The 23,409-nt window shown below is 40.1% G+C and overlaps 1 protein-coding gene across 4 annotated transcripts in view; it reads right to left on the reverse strand.

Moving 5' to 3' along the window:
* FRMD5 (FERM domain containing 5) overlaps positions 1 to 10,885 on the reverse strand; it is a 351,302-nt gene extending 340,417 nt beyond the window's left edge. For all 4 annotated transcript variants that reach the window (XM_068535723.1, XM_068535716.1, XM_068535707.1 and 1 more), the window contains exon 1: positions 10,784 to 10,885. In XM_068535723.1, the coding sequence (XP_068391824.1) occupies positions 10,784 to 10,885 (102 nt within the window). The remainder of the gene's footprint in view (positions 1 to 10,783) is intronic.
* Positions 10,886 to 23,409: the final 12,524 nt, after the last annotated feature.

The raw sequence follows: 23,409 nt of genomic DNA on the forward strand, positions 1-23,409 counted from the left end.
TGGCCACCACACAAAGAATTTGACCATAAGCAAAAGGTATAACTTGGCAGTGATACCAGTTAGAAGTGGTGATAAGAGACTGTATTAAATCAATGGCCCAAAGTATAAATCAGCATAAAACAGAGGACATAATAAGAGATGGACAGAAGAGGTATCATGTCAGAAAAAATGGTAGGAAATAAAATTGTGGAAACCAAGAAGAGAAAGTAAAGTTTTTCTACTTCTTTTGTCATTTTCTTTTGACCAGAAGCTAAAGGTATCTTATATGAGATACATTATTAGTAGGAATAGTCCATAATATTTTATAATGGCACACTAAAAGATCTAATTTGCAGCAAGACAATATAATAGCATTCTATCTGTCTCCTTAGAATAATCAGACTGTCTAGTATACCCAAAATCAAAAATTGGAATACAGGTAATATGTGTTCTCCTTTACCATAAAAATTATTAGAAGACAATTCCTAGATGTGCTTTCTGTACTATGGGTATTCATTTAAACAAGCTTGTCTAAATTATCCAAGGTGTATTTAAAAATAAGCAAAGAAAGTGTTGATTAGCTATTCTGCTTATAAAATCTGACATTACAATAGTTAGCTCAGTAACTTATGTCCTACAGCTATACCAAGCAAACTCTCATTCACTTTTGTTTTTAACCTACTTCACATGTACCAGAACCTGAAACTGGACATAGATTGAAGAAGCTGCACTGTAGTACTGGAACTACCTTCTGTTTTGATCAGATTTTTATCTCTCAACAGCCAAATTTCCTGAGTGGCCTCCCAAAGAGCTGATGGGATATTCTGTTGTACAGATGAGTGCATACTGTGAAATTGTAGGTTCAACATGTCTTATAACATCCCACGCATCATTGCCAGTCCATAGGTCCTCCGGACCTACAAACCTCCAATTCCGTAATAACTCCAGGGGCTTTTAGATTTTTCTAGAGGCAAAAATCTGAAAGAGGGCAGGCTGGATGCCTTCTCCAGCCTCAATTATCCCCTAGAAGTACTTGAGATCCTTAGGTGAATTGATTGATTCTGCTTCCTTGTGTTGTGATCAATGTTCTTACCTGCTTGGCTCATGTTTGACAAAACAAGAATCTTAGTAGCACCTCCTCACTAGAGTATCTGGAATCCTCTGGGACTCCTGAAGCCAACTCTTCCACTTAGGTGTCCTCAGAATTAGGCTAGGATCCAGACTAGAGGCCCTTGAGTTAAATCAAGCTATAGAGAAATAAGGCTGTGCACCTGCCTAGAGGCAAAGGATAATTTGCCTGATTATGCAGTGCCTGGATGGAGTACCAGACTGAGAAGATTCCTAATGATTTGGCTCTTTCCTACCACAAATTCAATGAAAGTGGCCAGACATTTGAGTGTGCCCTAGGGCATGCTGTTTTGAGGTACCACTATTTCTTTCAGGCCTTGGGCCTGTGGGCCTTTGCTAATTTAACTGGCTCCCATAATACCATTTCACAGCAAGCCTCCTTAAACTCGCCAACAAAATGGAGTGCTTGTATTGTCAGTCATTCCCCTATTCATCAGCCTTTAGACTATCCTTCCTTATTCTCCTCTTCCAGAGCAAAATAACCTATTAGCATTGGCATTCTGCCGAACATTGATTGCCCAAATGCCAAACAGTGCTTTCTTGGAGGTTCCCATCCCCAAAGCTCCAGCCTGGCACTGTGTTGAGTGCTAAAAGTGCACCCTGTGTAGGGCTGGGAACTTTGGAGCCAGCAGGCAGCGGCTCACAGGAGAATCCAGGGAAGCACGCCTCTCTCCTCCAGAAAAGCTATTTTGGGTGGCCACTTAGGTTTGGGAATAGAGATGCTGAAAAGTGCCTTTTAGGGCTCCATGGGTTACATTTCCTAACTGTTAATGCACAATCTAGGCTACACTGTATCAGTCAAAGGATTTTCAAACAACAGCTGAATGCTGGAATTTGATACCCTCTTTTTTTGTCAGATAACTAAACTGATGCCAGACATGACGTCTCTTGAAAATAAAATTCATACTTAGTTGCTGCAGTCACAGAATTAAGATTGATATCCCAATCTACTTTTTCTTTATATGATGCCATTGCTTTGTGAAGAATCTTAATTTGTGTTACACAGTTTTGGAATTAGATTTAATTCATTGCCAGCTTTATGCATTTATTTTTAGTTTAGACTGATTCCTCTGAGCACGTCAAGAATGATTGAAATTTGCTGACAGTAATTTTTCCTAGGCAAGTAGATTTCTGTCGTTTGACTCAACTGTACCAGAGTAAGTCAAATCAACATAGTAAAGGAAAGACTAAGTATACTTGGCTTTACATTTTTAGCTTTTCTACCTAGAAGTAACCTGCTGTTACCTTAGCCTGGAATGCCCTTTACCCATCCGCACAGCCCATTTTCTGCTTTTGGCAATCTTTCATGACCTAGTTCAAATCTCACCTCCTTTGAGAAATATTTAATTTCAAGTCCCCCACATGCGCACTGCCACAGCATATTACCTTGTCCTAGCCGTGAATTCTGTGATGTTTTATAGTTTGCTATTTACATGTTTATAATCCCTCTCTAGGTTGTAAGTCCTTGGACGACAGGGAGCTTTACTCCTCCTATTCCCCTGTGCTTTAAGTTGTGAAGATTTCTTTGAAAAACAGTATACAAATATGAAATAATCATATTGTTTGTAGGTCAGGAAAGACAAAAAATAAAACTAACCAATAAATATAAGAGTATCAAATTGGAATTATGAACCATCTTTAGAATCCTGCCCACTTGAAGACAGATATGCATATCTGCAAATAACTTTTTACCTTTTAAGGGTATAGAATCAGTTAAGGCCATTCAGAAATAAATCAAAAGTTAGAAATATGAGATTCACTCTTGGCTTCTCCTTCTCCCTCATTTTTTATATCCAGTCAATCAACAATACTCATCAATGTTATCTACTAAATATCTGTGTGGCCAAGTAGTAGCTATTCTCAAACCTCAGCAAGCGTAAGACTCAGCTGAAAGACTTAAACTGATGAGTTCCAGGCCCCAACTTTCCGATTTGCTAGGTCTGCAGTGGGGACAAGAATCTGCATTTCTAACGAGTACCCAGGTGAAACTAATGCTGCTCATCCAGGAACCACACTTTTAAACCACGGAGAAGGTTTAACCCACCCACTCTATTCTCCTAGCTTTTAACAAGGTTCACAATTTCTACAAAAGGAAGAAAACCCCTGAGTTGTGACACAGTAAGATGGCTCAAATAAGGCATAAGAATAGCTAGGTTTGGTCCTGATCCTGAATGGCTTCCCCTGGTGGGCAGTGGTTGCCTAACTTGAAATGATCTTTAACATACAAGAACAAGTCCCAAAGTATTTCTGGAGTGGTCCAGAGTGCCTCTAAATACAGACCAACAGATGAGGTCATGGTAATGCAGGGAGTCAGAAGTAGGGGAGGGGGATGAAAGCTATAATCACTGTCAAAGGGGTGTTTTCTGTAGACAAGTGAATGGAGCTATTGTACACAAACTCAGTGGTTGCCAAGCATGTGGCCCAATTATTTTGCCTGTATGAGCATGGCACGGAAGGATCTCCTTAGAGGACTTGATTCACACAAGTTGATGTTTACTCTGACAGTAGCAAGCGAAAGCCTAGAGAATTTGAACCTAAGATTCCTTACAAGTTCCTACCTTCCAAATCTAGGATATGATGCAATTAAGCTGGAAAGACCACAGAGTAAAACACCATCCTTAGAAACAGTAATTATAATTGGTGAAAGACCAATACAGGGGCCTATCTTGTTCAAAATATTGACAACAGTAATGAGCGTCACGTGATGGCCTTGGGAGGCAAGAGGTCCGTAATTTAAATCTGGGGATTATCCTCCCAGAGAAACTGCTCTCCCTAGTCTATCTTTGGCTCTACTATATGTAAAATGTTTGTAAAAGCTTCAAAAGTTATATTGGCCACCAGGGCCTAGGGTCTTAAAGGAACAGAAGGCCTGCTTCAATGGCTAGGATGGACGTATGACAAGGTGTTTTGCTTTCTTAGGGGAAATACCACTCACTGTACAGCATAGGATGAAGACGCTTCAGTACTCTCCAAATTTCTCAGCTGCATAAGAAAACCATTCAGGTGGTTGGCTTGAGCCCCAAGGATCAAGGCCATAAAACAGAGGGGCAACAACTGCCACTGGGCCTCCTGGAGGGCAGCACCCTCCGCCCTGAGCACCATGTAGGTGAGATACAGAAGCTATAAGCTTGTTGCCAATCCTCCATGATATTCACATCTCTTGTACAAGCTCTGGCTAGGCACAGCTGAGGAATAGTGACCCACAGGAGGCTGCTCCAAGAAACAGGATCTACAGAGTCCAACAGAAGGTTACAGATGAGGCTATCAGAGAGAAGATGAATTCAACTTAAAATAGACATATGGCTTCCCTGGTGGCACAGTGGTTAAGAATCCACCTGCCATGATTTGTGACCACTAGAGGGGTGGGATAGGGAGGGTGGGAGAGAGACGCAAGAGGGAGGGGATATGGGGATATATGTATATGTATAGCTGATTCACTTTGTTATACAGCAGAAACTAACACACCATTGTAAAGCAAGTATACTTCAATAAAGATGTTAAAAAAAAAAGAAAGAAAGAATCCACCTGCCAATGCAGGGGACACAGGTTCAATCCCTGGCCCGGGAAGATCCCACATGCCGTGGAGCAACTAAGCTCGTGTGCCACAACTACTGAGCCTGTGCTCTAGAGCTCGCGAGCCACAACTACTGAGCCCGTGTGCCACAACTACTGAAGCCCCCGTGCCTACAGCCCGTGAGCCACAATTACTGAGCCTGTACTCTAGAGTCCGCGAGCCACAACTACTGAAGCCCGTGCACCTAGAGCCCGTGAGCCACAACAAGAGAAGCCACCGCAATAAGAAGCCTGTGCACGACAACGAAGAGTAGCCCCCACTCTCCGCAGCTAGAGAAAGCCCAAGCACAGCAATGAAGACCCGACACAGCCAAAAATAAAAACAAATAAATAAATTTATTTTTAAAAATAATAAAATAAAATAGACATAATTAGAAGCAGATTGGGAAGCATGGTTCACTTCCTGTCCAGACAACAGGTTAGAAAATGAGGCTGTGAGTAGGCTGCTTTATGTAGTACTGACTTGGAGGAAAGGAGTGCAGGAGGGTTCTGTGGCTGTGGTGAACCGTATGCTCAATATCCTAATTCTGCTAGACCTCTAACGCTCCATGAAGCACTGTACTACACATGATTCATTTGCTGTAAGCCTTCTAAACCTGCAGAGATGGTGGAAGTGAGGGCACCTGAAAGGCTTGAAATCCTACCAGACAAACGAAAAAAATCATAGGAGCTGTGGGCTGAAGCTCCACTAATTCAACAAAGGATAACTGCAAAAAGTTAGCAGGCTTCATAAAATACCACATTTACATACTGTACTTCTCACCAGAGAGAGGGGCTACACAGCAAAATGGTTTGAAATGGGATGGGATGAAACTACAAAAAGGGTTATACAATTGTTACAAAATGTTTATTGTTTTCAGGCAGAAGAAATTTTAAAGTGTTGTAGTTAACACAGCAATCATGTAGCACAAACAAATCAGAAAAAATATTTACTGAACTATGTAAGGCACTGAACTAGGTGCTGTAATTCTTAGGGTTTAAGATTTATAGCTTCCTCTTACTCTCTCTTTTATAAATTCTAAAGTATAATCTATCAGAAAATAAAGTTCCTAAAATAATCCAAAATATTTTAATATAGTAATTATTATATCATTGGTAAATTGCCTCTAAAGCTAATGCCTTGCTACTTATTTTGGATTACACATTTTAAGAATTATACATAAAACACTACAAGCATATGAAAAATGACTGTTTTTTGCCTTCAGGTTGTCTGATTTTATTTTGGCAAACATTTCCTTTTTTAAATATGATATTAATATCACAGACATGATACACGAGTCTCTGGACAATGTATAAACAGAGGACTCAAAATCACATGCTCTGTACACTATGTTGAATTGCCTCATCTAGCATATTCATTCCAAGCATTTAACAGAATGCAAATTCATACAAATACCCTTGAGTAAAATCTGCTGTAGTGATTGCATCTAGGTTTCTCTTGGATGTCACTGACACTTCTTAAACAGGACTTCTTCAAAAAGAAAAAGAATGAAAGCATAAATACACATCTAGAATTTACCTTCTGTACTGAAAAGACTGATTTGCATTAGTTTTATACAATAAATATTTTAATATACAAATTAAGAAACAGAATACTAGTGCTTTTAGGATCCTAGAAGGCTAATTTTGGAACTTAGTTTTAAGAATTAGATTCTAACTGACTTGCTATTGTAACAGAGATCCTGAGACAGCATAATTACTTTTTAAAATAAAGTTTTTAAAAACCAATATTCATGAAAATACAACAGCCTTGTGTTTTTCTCTGTGAATAAAATTATCCTAATTCTCTAAGAACATCCTTTTTGCATTAATGAAACCAAGAATTCCACTTACCAAGAAGCAGAAGTTCTTAGAAAAGACAAATCACGGTCCAAGCAATAAATGCCTCTCTAAAGCCAAAGACTTGGTAGAATAGAAGGAAAGCAAACCTGAACTCTTGATTTTAAAGAAGAGTTCTAATAAAGATTTCAGTTATGCCAGTCTTGGATTTCACAATTTTACTGAAATTAATCAGAAATCATTTTACAGGGACTTACAGCTTAAGTTCAATTATTTTTCTAAAAAAGTAAAACATTTCTCAATTCTATTTCTGAACTGATAGAATAAGGCACAATGTAAGTACAGTATATTAGAGTATTTAAATGTTCCTTATTATTTGTAGTGATATCACCAAATAACTTTCTCTTTACTGCGAAATAAGTATTAAATTTCCATTTTATAGACGAGGAAATTAAGGTACAGACAGGTGAAGTAACTTAAGGAGTCAGAATGGATAGAGGGAACGAAGGTGGGATTTAGAGACAAAAGGGCTGGGATTTAAATACCGTACAGCCACCTACTAGCTTTGAACAAGTTCCTTCATCTGGGACTATCTTTCATCTGTAAAATGAGGATAACACCACCTACCTCTCAACGGCTGATGTAAGGTATAAGCAAAGCACCTAGCACAAAGCCTAGTACATAGTTAGCCATTCGACAAATACAGGCTCTCCCACCAATCCACAATCCCATTTTCTTTAGCTGGTACAATGGGTATAAAATCAATCCATAACACTGATGTGAGGTAAATGAGATAATAATACAGGTGAAGTGCCTGGCAGGTGCAAGGATCAATACATTTGTTCTCTCCCTCAATATTCTCTCCCTTACTCCATGTCCCACAGTTACTAAATGGCTGAGCCACAATCAAATCCACATCTTGGTTCCACTTTAGAACTGCCTCTGCACACACATTTCATTTATGGTTGTACCTTATTTAACTGCAAAAACTAATCTAACCTAGCTGCTTAATCAGTTGTTATTTTAATGTGTTCCCAGTAAAATCAAATTCATTTCTAGGGTAGCTTTACTTTTCAGCAATAACCAAAAAAAAGTGATTAATATTCTGACTTGGCAATATATATTTTTCAATACATATTTCTACTGGCATTTCTGCAATATATTCTTAATATTTTATAAGCTGTTATAACCTGAAAGATAGTTAAAAATCTATTCTTTAGATATTACATGCCTAAGCACCTAAATGACTCCATTCGGAGAGTTCAAAGATAGTAGGTAGCCTTTTCATTTTTCCTCTTTTCTCCCAAATAAAATAACAAAGTAAGGTAGTAAGTGTGATAAGTAAATAAATATGTGCTTAAATGAAACAGATGTGTGAAAAATATGGACCAGATCTGCATTTATGAGGCAATGACCTTCAAAACTGGCAGGGAGCTGTTAACAATGTTCTTCACAGGGGAGCAACTATACTACAACCCTCCTATGTATACTTTCATTTCTCATGGTCTACAACTACATTTGCATATCAGAAAGAATAAAAGAACAGTCTGGTAACTGTGGCAACCTTCATTGAGAAGATATAAGGCATTTTCATTACCTTAATAATCACATCCTAAATGCCAGATCAGTATAACCGCTGCAATATGAAAGGCTAGACCAACACTTTGACAGAATTTCCTACAACTGAAATTTACCAAACGTAGCTATTATGACTCTAACCCAGTGATACATTTCTGATTCTGTAATACCCTAAGTGGTCTCTGATGATCTCAAGAAGCACTGAAATTTTTCTAAAATAAATACCTTATTTAAAGAAAAATATGCCATACAACACTTTTAGGAAAAGGAGGTCAAATTATCACCAGTTTTTTTTTAATATACAGTACTGCAATTCCTAAATGTTGTAAATAGTGCTTTAACCCAATAAGTAGCTCACATACTGATTTAAAAGACCCTGTGCCCAGTGTCCGACAAATAAGCGCATATGTGCTCGCTCTCCCTCTCTCTCTCTCTCTCTCCCCCCCAACACACACACATACACAATAGAAATATACAAGAGGGAAAAGTTGCTAAGAAAAGCTCAATCTCTAATGCTCAAAAAAAGGTGTATGCACAAAATATTAATTTCACATAAAATATTGTCTTACATTCCACATTTCCTCACATGGGTAAAAACAAAAGCAATTCACAATAGTAGTGCCAAAGAATGACAATATTACATATACTTTAGAATTCCTGTGTTTTTTTTAACTTTCATGCAAGAATTACAATGCACAATCATTAACATATCTAGATAGTGAACACTTACTACAGTATGGTCATATTACACCAAGCTTAATTTTTTTAAGTGGCCTAAATTTGTATAACATATTAAATTGTAATAATGTAAAATAAGACCAGCAGGAAAATACATACAACCATAGTAGCATATAGCAAGCATAAATCCAATAAGTCCTGCTTAACTTAAAAATATTTTTCTCAACAGTAATAAAAACCACCCACAAGTATAATACCAATAAGCCTACTGGGTTTTCCACTATCTGGGAAAAATAACTAGTTGCCTTGCTGTGATACCTTAAAACCACAAGGTTATCACTAAATGGAGAGGTGACATGAATTGTTTCATTTGTACTTTATATCTTGGCAAAAGTTAATGATCTGTCCCAAAAATTTTATTTCACCATATACCCCAAAAGTATTTTTAGGACTCATGAAGTCTAAATCTCACACTGCCCTTGATATGCTATTGTGTAAATGCTTTAAATTTTAAAACAAAAGAATAAAGACTTTAAAAGCTCTGCACAATGTATTCAAATGGTAAGGATGTCTACCCAATCCATGTTTTCTCCGAGCCCCCCACCAAAAAACAAAAAAAACTGTACATGACACATAAAGATACAATAGAAACAAAAAGCAGCATGACACTCATTCAGTAAGGAAATAATACACAACATCTCTATATCATATTCAACTACAAAAATCCTTTCACTTGATGGCTAGCATCTTTATGACTGCTTAATCTGTATTTAAGTGGCCTGAAAAAGAGATTCTGTTCTCTTTCTCTACCCTCATAGATCTTTGGCAGCAGTCAGCACTCATGCCCAGAGCTGGTTTTGGGGGTGGGAGAATAAGGAAAGTGGAGAGAAGGCTGACCTGAGCACGGAGTCAGCAGAGAGCAGCTGCTCTCATATACTATCCAGCGCCTTTCTCACCTACCGCTATTTTCCACTATCGGGCATTGTCAGCGAAAAAAATTAATGGGGGAGGGGGGCGGGGAAAGAGACAAAGAGAGTAGGACCCCGGCCGACAGTTTTTGTCTGCCACATCTGAGGTGAGAAGCCCTCTCGGGTTTCTTGCTGCAAAGGCAAGGGATCAGGTGAGACCCTCCGGGTCCAGCTCAATTTGCTTCTCCAGAAAGCAGTTTTCGGCAGTGAGCGCAGGATCCTCCTGGCTGGTGAACTAAACACCGGAGCATTGTTAATGTTTTCTATCTCTTACTTTATTAAAGGAGGAAGAGGGCTGTGACTGCATTCCTGGGAAAGACTACTACTCCTGACGTGCCACACAGCGAGAGGTTGTAAAAATCCCTTCAAAAATACCAGGTTCTGAAGAAATGCTGTGCAGCCTTATCGTATTGTTGGCGTTTTTTTGTAAGTCGCCGATTCTCACCAACGCCAACCCTCAAATCGCTGGGACTTGTTGCTAAATCTTTACCTCACGCCCCCCAGAACTGCCCAACTGAATAAGATTTGGGGAGCGAAAGGGCAGAGGGGGGCCTAAGTCTTTAAAGCCCGGAGGGCTGGTCTCCCTTCAATAGGCCACTCTGCATGGGCTACGCGTTCAATTCTACCTTCTGAGAGCTCTGACTCACAAATGCTGGGCGGGGGGAGCAAATTATGACATACACCATTATCCTTCCAGCCAAAGAGATGTAAGAAAAGCCGCCAGCCGTCCTTGCCGGGCCGGAGAGTCAAAGCCTGCGCCCCCCGACGGGGCGGCCGGGGAAAGAGCCTCCCTCCCGACGCCCGAGGAAGGTGCTCCCCACACCGGCGGGTTCGAGGAGCCAGGGAAGAGCGTCCTCACCTCGCGAGAGGGCAGGGGACGAGGTGGGGGTCCAGGACGCGAGGACTCGCCTCTCAGCAGCGCCGAGCTCCGAGTGCCCAGCCCCGGACTGGGGCTCAGGCAGAGGCGCCCTGAACCGGGGCCGTCCGCCGCAGCCAGGGGTGGACAAAGCGCTGGGGTCTGGAGCGACGCGCGGGCGCGGGCCAAGTTGGCCAGACTCGGGGGACGAGGGGGTCCCGCGGGCGGGGCGGCGCGCACTGACCTGGATGGTGCAGGTGTACTCGCTGTCGTCCAGCAGCCGCACGGTGCAGCTGTACTCGCGCTCCAGGCTCCTGCTGCTGCCGCTCATCAACCTGCTCAGCATCTTCCCGCCCGCCCGCCGCCGGGAGAGACGCGGCGGCGCTGCGGACCCCGGACCAGGCGCCCCTCAGCCGGGCAGCTCCGCACCGGCCCCAAGCACCTGCACCATCACCCCAGCGCGGACACCGCCGCTGCCTCCTGCTGACCCAGCTCCTCCTCCTTCTCCTCCTCCTTCTCCGCCACCGCCTCCCCACAGCCCAGAACAAGCACCCGACTCTCTTTCCTCCGCGCCCTACTGCCCGTGTCCTGCTCGTGGGGCGGGGCCTCTGCCGGAGGGGCCCAATGGAGGTCAGCGCGGCGGAACCGAGTGGCAGACAGTAGAGCCAATAGAAATAGGGCACTGAGATGATGGACAAGCTGGGGAAGCAATCACGGGAAAGCAGTCGGACCGAGCCAAGCCGGACCAGCCCTCTGGCGTCCCAAACGAGGGGCTCCTTTTCTCCCTGCGGTTCCTGTAGCTGCTACTTCCCCGCCCCCGCGCCAGGTGTGGGCACCCGGCTCGATCAATGTCAGCTGTTTGGAATACATTTGGCCTCTGCTTCAGGGGCCAAGTCCCACACTCTGCAACGCCTCGGTTCTCGCCTCTCGGGAGCCGGAGCGGTGAGAGCTCACAATCCCTGCACCTGCAGAATGCAAGCACCTTCGGCTCTGGACCAGGCGGCTACCCCCACCTGCGCTGTATCCCAAGGCAGCCCGACGGTCTCCTCTGCTCCACCCCTCTTATTTTGGAGAACATCTGTTTTACAGGAGCTACTTAAGGAAAACTTAAGGGTTTAACCCCTAGAAAACCCTCCACTCAAACACCCTTTGCCTCCTTCCTTTTATTTTCAGAAGACAAAAGGAAGAGACTGAGACGTGCTCCTTCAGCCGGTATAATACAGAGGAAACGATCAATCCTTTCCTTACACCTTTAGAACTAGAATTATCGTGTCTTCATACTTCCTCAACAAAACGCCAGAGTATGTAAGGAGGTATACATCACAAAGAAAAAAAAATTGTCTCCTGCCTTCTCTGACCTCATATCTAAAGACTACATGTTCTTTATAAAAATTTCACTGAGACAGTATTCTCCCTCAAAAAATTTTGATGGAAGGAAATGTTACAAAAGGATCAAATCAACAAAGAACGTTAATGCTGTAATAAATATATTCATTGAAAATAATGAAATACACATAATTTCCTGTTATTTTCATTTACACTGTTGTTTGTAGGTATAACATAACAAAAATAAAACCCAATGTTAACCGAGAAAAAAAGCCCGACCATTAAAGTATGCTCCTTCCCTAGTGTCTTTGGACTCCAGAATGTATCCTTTTTTTTTGCATGTGACCCACCCTGCCCCCCTTTGTATCTTGGATTGCTTATCACCTCAGTAACCTGGATTGCTCTCCTCATTAGTTACGTTCTCCCTTATGGCATTCAGGAGCCGTAAGAGGAGTTTCTTCTTCTCAGTGCAATCCTGGATGAGTTAGTTTAGAAACTAGAAGCAGTGAGCCAAGTATTCTAGCCATAAAACCAGATGTGAGCTCCTCTATTTCGTAGCTCCAGCAGGTAGCCTGGTGCCTGCAACATAATACTCAATAAATGCTTTTTAAATGAAGTAAATGGAATTGATAGATATTGTACAGCATCTAAACCCCAAGAGAAGAAACTAAGAGAATTTCAGGAAGGTCTTAGAGACAAGTACAATTATTAATGTGTCAAAGTGATATTCTACAGAGTTCAGCTTTGTTGTGTAGTTGGGAGAAGATGATGAAAGATTTCAGACAGGCAGAACTTTTGTTGAAGGAAAAGTTGCTATTTGATGTAAAATCTAAGAGAGCAAGAAAAAATATCCAAAAAGCTAGAGGAAAGCCAGTAATGTGATGATAGGGAGGCCTCTTTAACAAGTTATGCAAATAATCAGCTGTCAGAATAAAAAGACAAAGCACCATGAATCCAGAAAAGCTCTACAGAACTGAATGCAGCCTTTTTTCAAAGTATGACCATAAATACAATCAACAGGGATAAGATTGTGGCTGCTATGCCAATGCATCAAGTAACATTCCTGCTCAGCCTAAGAAAATCATGTCAGCTTAGGTGTTCTCCTCATTGAAAGACCAGTCAGATACTCATCCATGCTTATGCATAATATCCAGAAAAAACTTAAAGCTCTCCCTTACTCTCTGAAACAGAACACTTTGTAAAGAAAACAGAGGATGGACAAATAATGGAAGAAAAGCAAGAATCCATCAGCTTCTGGTTTCTTGTATGCCTCTACAGTAAGACTTGAGAACAGAGGCCTAAGGGGAACTAAAAAGAAAGGGTTCATATAAAATCAAATGGAGGAATACTTTGTTTACCTTTGGTTTTCTCAAGTCTAATGAACAGGAGGCCCAAGATGGAAAGGATTTGTTCAATAAAAGGCCTCATATGCCCTTGAGAATCAGAGTGTCATAGCATTCAAGTTTTTGACTATAAAGGAGGTCATATTTAAAATAAAATCCCCCACCCCAAAAAAAACCCAACTACAATACTTCTGAGTTCCCATCTTCCAAGTTATCAGGATGTCAGCCAGCCCCCTTTAGAGTTTCCCTCCCTTCTCTACTATGGAGGAGTCCCCAGGAGAGGTGCTGTCACCCACATATTCCTGAAATAACTGAACTATTCCTGCCTCTGCTTCAGATGCCCCACACCCTGATGTTCTGGGACACTGAACTCTCTCCAGCCAATGCAATCTTCAGCATTGCCTTGGAATTTGGCAGGAAGGGGCAGTGCCCTCTCTTCCCCAGGACATCACAAACATAAGAATGACATGGCTACTCTCAAAGCCCTTATGGACTAGATCAGGCCTGTCTTACTGTTGAGTTTCCAGCCTGGGTCCATATGTCTGGGTCCATACATCTCCTCTCTCAATCAAGAGTTCCCCTAACCATGTCTTGAGCATCCAGGCCCAACCACTGTAAAGCTCAGAGAAGAAAACAACTCTCCTCACCCAGTTAAAGGTCCACTTTCAAAGTCCCATTTTCTGTCCCAGGTGCAGCTTCTCCCTAGGATGACTGACCATGGGAATATCTACTCCTTCAGAGGAAACCCCACCCTCCATCCCCAGGGGTGTGACCTTGATCTCTGATCCAACTGGGCTATCACCTTAGAACATAACAGTCCAACAGCAGCACATTTCTCACAAAGATTGAGTTATTCAGTCTTTACATGTAGGTCCTCAGTCTTTACAGGTAGAACCTCACCAAAGCCAGTTCAGTACATTTGCATAATTGTTTCTCCAGGAAACAGTAAGGATCATGCCTGTCTTTGCTTTCCTATATCCTTTAGATCTCAGCATCTGTTCTCCTAAGGGCATGGGCTCAAACAAGGATATCCACATCTCTACAGAAACAACAATATATTGACACATACATGGTCTAAATCAACAGGGAGAAAAGAAACAGTTCTGTTCTCTTCTGCATCAATGTCTGGGGAAGCCATGCTCCTGCTCTACACACAAAGATTTACATATCCAAATGGAGCACCGCTTCTCAGCCTAAAGCATCTACATTCAGGTTAATCGTTACTTTATAGTGTTCCAAGAGTAATACATGTATACTTGCTTTAATTTGAGGAACTAAACAATTCACAGAGTTTTCCCAGAGCAGTCTACCTCTGAAGACTTCTCTTTTATCAGGACAGAAAACCACAGTTTAAGAGACAGATTTTCTACCTTCTACCAACCCTTAGGATTTTCAGTTTAGCCCTCATTACTTAAAAGAATTATTTTTATATGGAAATATAAGAAATGCATGTGGTTTTTAAATTCCAAACTACAAACATTTATCTAACATTTACTATGTGTCAGGCACATATTCCGTGACAGTTTTCTAGAATACATAAGACACAGCCCAAAGAATATGGGAAAAGGAAATGTACAAACCACGAAGTTCACAGTCTAGGAGAGTGTGTTCAATATATGTACAATTAGGTATAATATGATACATGGAGCATGAGCGAATTACTGCGGAAGAACAACAAATGGTACAATTATTTACGCATGGGAGACAGCAAAGCCTAACAGAGAAAGCAATGGAGTTGGGTCCTAAGGAATGGAGTAGTGTCATGATGGTTGCAGACAGGAGGAGAAGAGAAGGATATGGGATGAGAAGTGACATTTTAAGTAGAGGAAACAGCATGAGCAAAGATACAGAAGCACAAATGTGTATAGCATGTTCCCAAAATTGCAAGTACCCCTGGATGGATAACATGTGAGGTGAATTGGCTGGAAAGAGATGGACTGAGGCCAGATCATACAGGACCTTCAATGCCATGCTTAGGAATTTGGATTCTGTTTTTCAGACAGTAGGGGAGCATGGGAGGTTTTTAAGGAGAGAAGTGACAGGATCAGATCTTTGTTTGGAAATGATCATTCCTATAGCTGTATGAATGATTAAATTAGAGCAAACGGAGATTATTTACTGGGGGGAAAATGCATTCTGAAAACAATAGAATGTCTTTAATGAGGCATCAGAAGCATTTATAATAGGTCTCTCAGATGTGGGTGACAGGCTTTATCATATTCTCCAATTATAGTTCATTTTCCTTATATTTCCAGCCAGCCATTGTTCTAGCAACAAAATGTATATGAAACAAAGCAAATTAATTCATTTATTCAAAAAAATTTACTAGTGATCTACAATATGCAAGTCCCTATGCCAGGTACTGAGAGAATTCAAAGATGAATAAAACATATTCTCCATCCTCATAGAATTTACAGTCCCATGGAGTCTGCAAAATTACTTCAGCAACATTTATTAAGTATTCAGTTTATGTAGATTAATATTCAATGCACATCGGTTTAAAAAAAAGATATAAAGGGGAATGGCAGCAAAGATATGAGAAATAGCCCAAAAATATGGGCAAAGAAAATATATAAACAAGAAGAAATCAGAATAGCCCATATTTCTTGATTAATAGTGTCGATTGACTACTTGCTCAGAAAATGAAATAATTAACATTATTATACTTCCTCCCACCCTCTGTACTCCAACATCCAATTTTTGTGTCATATTATTTCTATTTTGTCAGGGTTTAACAACTTTTGGCAACCATATTTACTCTAGTTGTTTAGTCTCACTTCTGTATTCAAATCGATTCAGTGCTTACCACCAATCCTTTTATCCTAGCATCATCATTCTGGGTTTTTTATTTTTATTCACATCCTGATAGCTGGAATTTCTTTGCTAAGTAGTTTGTTCAGGAATGCTTAATGGCCACATTCCCTGAGTTCTTTTTTTGTCTGCCTCTTGCCTTGAACAAATACTTGAACAGAAATACTACTTGTGGCTCACATTTTGTTCACGTTCCTTCTCTCAGAATTTTGTAGCCACGGCTCCTATGTCTTTTTCTTTCCTGACATTTGCTATGGAGAAGTCTGAGTTGAGTCAAAATTTTTCCACTATAGGTGATTTTCTTTTCTTCTAAGATGGCTGAAGGCTCTATATAGTTAACCCTGAAGTTCAAGAACTTAATCAGAATATACCTCTATGTTAATTGTTCTAAATCAATTTTCCCTGGTGTAAGGTGGTGGGTTTTTTGGTACAATAGCTCTTATTATTTTTTAATTTGTTGAGTTCTCTTCCTCTGGGACACCAATTAGTCCAATATTGGATTATATTTGACTGTATCTTTCATTTCTTTTAAATTCTTAAATCTCTATGCCTTTTCCCTCTTTATTCATTGTGATTGTCCCAAATCTTTCCTCCATGCTATTAACCTGATATTCAGCCAACTTTATTTTGTTCCTTGCTGTTGAAATTTATTTACATGATCTGCAATGATATTATTTTGGTTCTCAATCATTCTATTGTTTAACATCTCATCTTGGACCTCTTATTGTATTGAATATTATTTCTTACTGAGTCTATGGAACAAAATAGTCTTAAGGAATATGCTTCTTTTCTCTGGGTTATAACAAAGAGTCTGTCCTTGACCAAACTTTAGTCTGGCCCCTATGGATCCCCTTCCTAACCAGGCCTCGACTTTTGGACTTTTTTCCATCTTTTGGACTTTTTTCCATCTTTTGGACTTTTGTCTGTCTTTGTATACCTAATTTTAGCAAGAATCCTGTTAAGTCGGTTTAGCCAGAATCCCCCAAACTCAATATCCAATCATCCTCAACATCTTACCAAATTTCTCATAACCTATCATTCCCCAGATAATGTCTGATCACCTTGGCCTGCCTTCAGCAAGAATACTGTTAGGTTGGTTTAGCTGGAATCCCCCCTTATGCCTGATGCTTCCTCTTAGTAATTTCTCATTCACTGACCCCCAACTCCACCCCCCAATCCCCATCCTGCTCCTTAGCTATAAATTCCCACTTTTCCTTGCTGTATTCAGAATTGAGCCCAGTTCTATACTGAGGACTCTTTTCCTTTATTACAATAGTTTTTCTGAATGAAATCTGTTTTTAAACACTTTAACTACCATCCAGCTCTGGTTTTTTTCTTTAACAGCTGTTTTCATCTAAACTAGATTCTTCACCTCTCTTTCAAAAATCATGTTTCTTTCTACCATGCTTGAATAGTAGTCATGTCCTTATATTTCATCCAGTTCATGCTCAGCATGGACAGACTCTTCAGACTTTCAATTTGCTCTGATATGTGCCTGTTTTTCTTCCCCCAGTTTGGAGTTGTTTTCTAGTCAATTTGCTCTAACACGAAGATGCAGGATAAGGGGAAGAAAAGAGGGAAGTTGGTGCTGAGTGTTGCTCTTATTTTTCTGCTCTCTTGTGAGAGTCAGTAAATGGCTAAACCCAGCCCAATCTAACCAGCCAGGGGTATATTACACTCTTGTGTAATTTGTATCAGTCCTTGTGCTCAGCCCGGTGAGCTGGAAAGTGGAAAGAGGAAGTGGAAAGCTCTGGAGGCCCTTATTGTCACTGCTGAGGTCCCATGGTGGTTTATGGTGGCTTCCATTCTAAAACAGTTTTCTTAGATTCCCCCATTTCTCCACCTTCCCCAAGGTTGCTTATCTACACCCTAAGAATTCTTCTTCACACATTAGTGAAGGCATGAGGGAGAACCTCAGAATGTTGTCAAATCCCCCACCCTCGGGTGGAAGGATAAATTGGGAGATTGGGATTGACATATACACACTACTATATATAAAATAGATAACTAATAAGAACTAACTGTGTAGCACAGGGAACTCTATTCAGTACTCTGTAATGACCTATATGGGAAAAGAATCTAAAAAAGAGTGGGTATATGTATATGTATAACTGATTCACTTTGCTGTACAGCAGAAACTAATACAACATTGTAAATCAACTATACTCCAATAAAAAAAAATAATAAAATAATCCCCCACCCTTTTTTCCTCTCATTCTGCTTCTGAGGAATAGGGGAAGGGTGAGTAACCACACCTGACTGAACCAGAATACTGTTTCTCTTATTGGTCACCTTTAAAATTTTTTTCATTTATGTGTAAGGTTTCATTCTTTACCTTGTTTTAGCTGCTGGTGAATTTTGGACTTTGTAAATGCATTTTTTGTTGTTATTGTTAATTAGGTTGACGGATAGAAAATCTGTGACCCTGCCTAATTCTTCTGTCCTTACTCAGAAATTTGTCATCCAAGCTCAACTAGTTTTGGAGTAGTTACTAATCAAAGATGTTTTCATAAAGAGGTTCAAATACAAGAGAAAGGAAGAATAAACATTCCACAGTGCACATGCTAATTATTCAGTAAATGTCTGCAGAATTAATTTAAAAGTTTCCCTGAACATAGTTCAGTTAATTAAAACTGCAAATCATTATTATATCTTATCATTTCAATTTTTCCATTATAGTAATAAGGGAGCACTTACTACATGCCAGAAGCTCTGCTGGGTACTTTACTTGTATTATCTAATTGAATCCTCACAACACTATGGTGAGGTTGTGCTATTGATATCATCCCCATTCTATAAGTGAGGAATTTTCATTGTAGTGAGACTAAACAATTTGTCAAAAGAGTACAGCTATGAAGAAGCAAAACCTGGACTCATACCCAGGTCTCTGGTGCCAAAGACTGTGCTTTTAACAACTACATTATACAACCTTCTTTTTTAGGAATTTAGTGGAAAGAGCGTTGAACTTGGAGTCAAAAGTCCAGAATGAATACAAGCCCTAGATCTAGCATTATATGCTGTGTAATCCTGACAAGTCATTTGAATTCTGTTTCTCATTTATAAAATGGGGATGATAATGTCTTCCCTGGTTGTTCTCAGAGTCATAAGACTTTTGCTTAAAAATAGCAGGTTGAACACATGCATTTACCTCTACTTTTGCTCCAAATTTGTTAAAACAACAGTAAGGGATTTTTAAAAAACATAAACCTACATGACCAACGTGAATGAAGAGGAACCACAGTAATAACATTTTGGGAGCCAGAAAGCATATGGGTGAGTAATAATTGAGCAGACCCAAGAAAGTTGAATCCATATCCAGCAAAGGAGAAAGGTGAGAAGCAATCTTATTTGCATGTAGAACCCACAAAATATTTAGAAGTTGATGCAACAGGTGCTTTAGGAAGTGGAGACAGAACTGAAAACAGGAAAATTGTTTGAAAGTCCATTTAACAAACAGTTCCCTTCCCTGACTCTAAGCAGCCAAGAGACTTATTTTGTCTATTTAATGGAAGATAATTCTCTGGAGAGAGCAAAATAGAGTTGCTGAACTGGGGGTGGCGTCACCAGAAATTTAAGGAGTTTAAGTAATTCCTCTAACATAAAATGTAGAGACCAAAACAAAAAGGAAACAGGCAACCTGAAGGATGAAAAGACTAAGCAGGAAAAAGAAAATGTTCAAAAAGCAAATTATTAGTAAATATCCTAATAGAGATAGGAGAAGATAAGGCATTCCTGAAATAAGTACCTAAATGCCATTTAGGAAAAAAACACATTCAGATAATTACAAAGAACCTTTATAAATATAAAATAAAATAGGAGACATGAAAAATAAACATGAATAGAAATAAGGAAAAAAAGATGGAGGGCAGGAAATTATCAAAGGCATAATTCAAGAAAATGTTCTAAACTGAAGGACATGAATTTCCGAATTTAGAAGGGAAAAAAGTTATACACAAGCATTAGGATTACATTGGACTTCTCAACAGCAACACTGGAATGAAGAAGTAAATTCTGAGGAAAAATAATTTAAATCTAGGATTCTATATCTAAATTAGCTGTCAATTGGGTAAAAAGACATTTTAGAAATACACGATCTCAACAAATTTAACTCTTATGCACCCTTCCTCAGGAAGCTACTGGAGGATGGTTCTCCAAAAATGTTGGAGCAAACCAAGAAATAGGAACACATAGTAGATTGTGTCATGTGTTCAAAAAATTCCCTGCCCTTCTCTATCAGGGTTATAATTTTACTTCCCATCCCAGTGACATCAAACTTGGCTATTGGTTTGCTTTGAACAATTAAAAGTAAGTGGAAATGATGGATATCATTGCTCTTTTCTCTCCCAAAAGATTGGTGTGGGCCAGATCAGGACTGTTCCTGGGTCCTGAGAAGAAGCCAACATGGAGCAGAGCTGCAGCCAACCTACAGAGGATATCTAATGAAAGTGAGAAATAAATCTTTTTTGTTGTTAGCCACTGAAATTTTGGAATCATTATTGAAGAAGAAAAAAAAAAAAAAGAAAGAAGATAAAAGAAAGAAAAAAGTATCAAAAACTGATTAAGATGTAGGATTCTGGAAATGAGATCTAACACAAGAAAGAGACATGTAATTCTCAGAATAGTGGTCAAGTTTGATCCCAGAATGACAGCTGTGACACGAGTCTACTCGAAGAATCAAAGTTGAAATGGATGGGACTTCCCTGGTGGCACAGTGGTTAAGAATCCGCCTGCTAATGCAGGGAACACGGGTTCGAGCCCTGGTCTGGGAAGATCCCACATGCAGCGGAGCAACTAAGCCCATGTGCCACAACTACTGAGCCTGTGCTCTAGAGCCCACGAGCCACAGCTACTGAAGCCCATGCACCTAGAGCCTGTGCTCTGCAACAAGAGAAAGCCCGTGCACAATAATGAAGGCCCAATGCAGCCAAAAATAAATAAATAAATTTATTTTTTAAAAAATCAAAATGGAGAAAATCAGAAGGCTCTCAGATGTTTCAAAGAAGGTGAAATTTATAGACTACCTAATGTGTCTGACTATATTGAAAAGAAATACACCTTTGGGGGAGAATTTGGTTATGAGGTAGTAATAATTATAATAAAACAAAGTAAGTGAAAAATAAAAACAAAGCATGTATAACTCCATGAAAAACAAAAAAGAAAAGTAATCATAGCATGTAGGCATTTACATAGTCATAATAACATAAATATTGATTTAACTTAACCAACATAATGATATAACTATATTGAAAGAATGGATAGGAAAGTGTGTAGGTGTGTGATTGGGGTAGGCTGGGGTTGAGGTAGTTGAAAGATATCTTTCATAAAACACCTAATTTTAAAAAAATCAACCAGTAGCAATATAAGCATATTATTTAGAAATACTGAGACAAATACCAAAAGAAACAGCAGAAACAGCTGACAGCTATTGCCTCTGGGGGAGGGGACTGAGAAAATTGGGGCCTAGGAAATTGCTGTTTTCTTTAATAGGCCTTATAGAATGTTTTGACTGCAAAACATTGTAACACGGGGCATCTTGAGGCTTAAGAACTCAAAAGATGCAAGAAGAAAATTAATATAATAAACCAAAGTAGTACACATTTACACACATCAAAAAAAGGATGAAGGAAGGGAGGGAGGGAAGGAAACATTTGTAAACTATAAAGCACTGGGAACATTTACAATGACTGGAAACAAGTTAGAAGTCTGAGTAGCGTGGAAGTAGGAGAATGTAATGGGTAACAGCATGTCTCTAGTTTCAGACAGCCCATGGCTCAAATTCTAGCTCTGCTCCATACTAGCTCTGTGACCTTGGGACTTTTGCTAGGCCTCAGTTTCCTCATTTGTAAAACAGGGATAATAGACCCTCTCTTATAGAGTTGCTGTGAGAATGAAATGAAGAAAACACTGGGAAAGTTTTAGCTAACATTAATCTCTTTTGTTCCCTCATCTTCCCTGTGGATTAATAGCCATTAAATGGATGACTAAAGGGCAATCGGTAGAAGGGGACATCTGAAGCAAAAACCTGAGGTGATATACAAACTGGAGAACCAGCCTTTGAATAATTGAAAACAGTGTATTGTAGTCGCTTCAGCAGCAGTAATTGGTAAGCCAGCTGCCATAGGGTTACAGCTGTTTCTTGCCTTTCTCTGTCCCTTTCCCTTTCCTTTTCCTCCTTCATTCCTAACCATTGTCATCATCATTATCTTGTAATGCACACTGAGCATCTCATTCATTCAGAAATGTAAATTGAATACCAAATGCTCTTCTTTTAGTCTCTGATTTCCATGTGCTTGGTTTCTACCTACATAATTTAGGCAACAGGTTATGTTTGTAGCTATGAAAAGGAATTCTTTTCTGCAACAAGAAGTAGTTATGATCAATGATAGTTAGGGAGGCTTATTAACTCAAGAGCAACCACAGGGATATTTGCGCAGCACCCAACTCTCATAGAAGATCATTTTCCTTTGCAACTAGTGCAATTCTGATTCCAAAAGCCATTGTGCTTCCCTAATCTGGTAATCAAAAAATATGAATTTTCAAAGTAGATTTTTATGTCATGCTAAATAAGCCTAGTTCTTCCTTGCATGCTAGGAAGCAGGTATTTTAAGGACATAAGAGAAAGGGAGAGAGAGAGAGAGAGAGAGAGAGAGAGAGGGAAACTTCCAGTCTCTTAGAGTTTATTGCCAGGAGAAGCCTAGTAATTCTGTAGGGAACGTAGTTCTTTTTATTTTTTTCTCCTACCCGTCACTCAGAGATGTTGCCCAGACTGATGTAAGGCATTCTTAAAGACCACCATTCCTTAAGTGAGAAAATATCCAGAAGATCAATGGTGCTTTCTGTGACTAAAAGTTTAGAAGATAAAAGAAACTACCTAAAGGACTCCCTCACTCCTTCATAAACATCCTGGTGTTCTTTTCTCCCTCCCCCTTCCAGCCTTTTTTATCCTTATCCATACGGGTAGACCCATTGGACACGAAGGTTCTACCCAGACCACCCCTAGGACCATCCTAACCAATCTTTGTCCCAACATCCAGTGTAATTTGCCATTGCTGCTATGGTTCCAGTCACACGCTCCAATTCTGACACAGAGTTCTGTCCGATGGGTGAGATCTGGCCCCTACTTCTGGTATCTCAATTCTCTTATGGCTCCTTTAATTAGCTCCCTCATCTCGATACACCGAAAAATCACAGTCCCTCTGAGAAAGGGTTTAATGTATTCTTAATAGTCCCTCCCATTCCAGATGCTGCTATCTGCAAACAGCCCTGATTCAAACAGCAGGCCGCTAGTGGGAAGCAGCTGCATAGCACAGGGAGATCAGCTCAGTGCTTTGTGTCCACCTAGAGGGGTGGGATAGGGAGGGTGGGAGGGAGACGCAAGAGGGAGGAGATA

The sequence above is a fragment of the Eschrichtius robustus genome, chromosome 1 (genome assembly GCF_028021215.1).
Source record: "Eschrichtius robustus isolate mEscRob2 chromosome 1, mEscRob2.pri, whole genome shotgun sequence".
NCBI lineage: Eukaryota > Metazoa > Chordata > Mammalia > Artiodactyla > Eschrichtiidae > Eschrichtius > Eschrichtius robustus.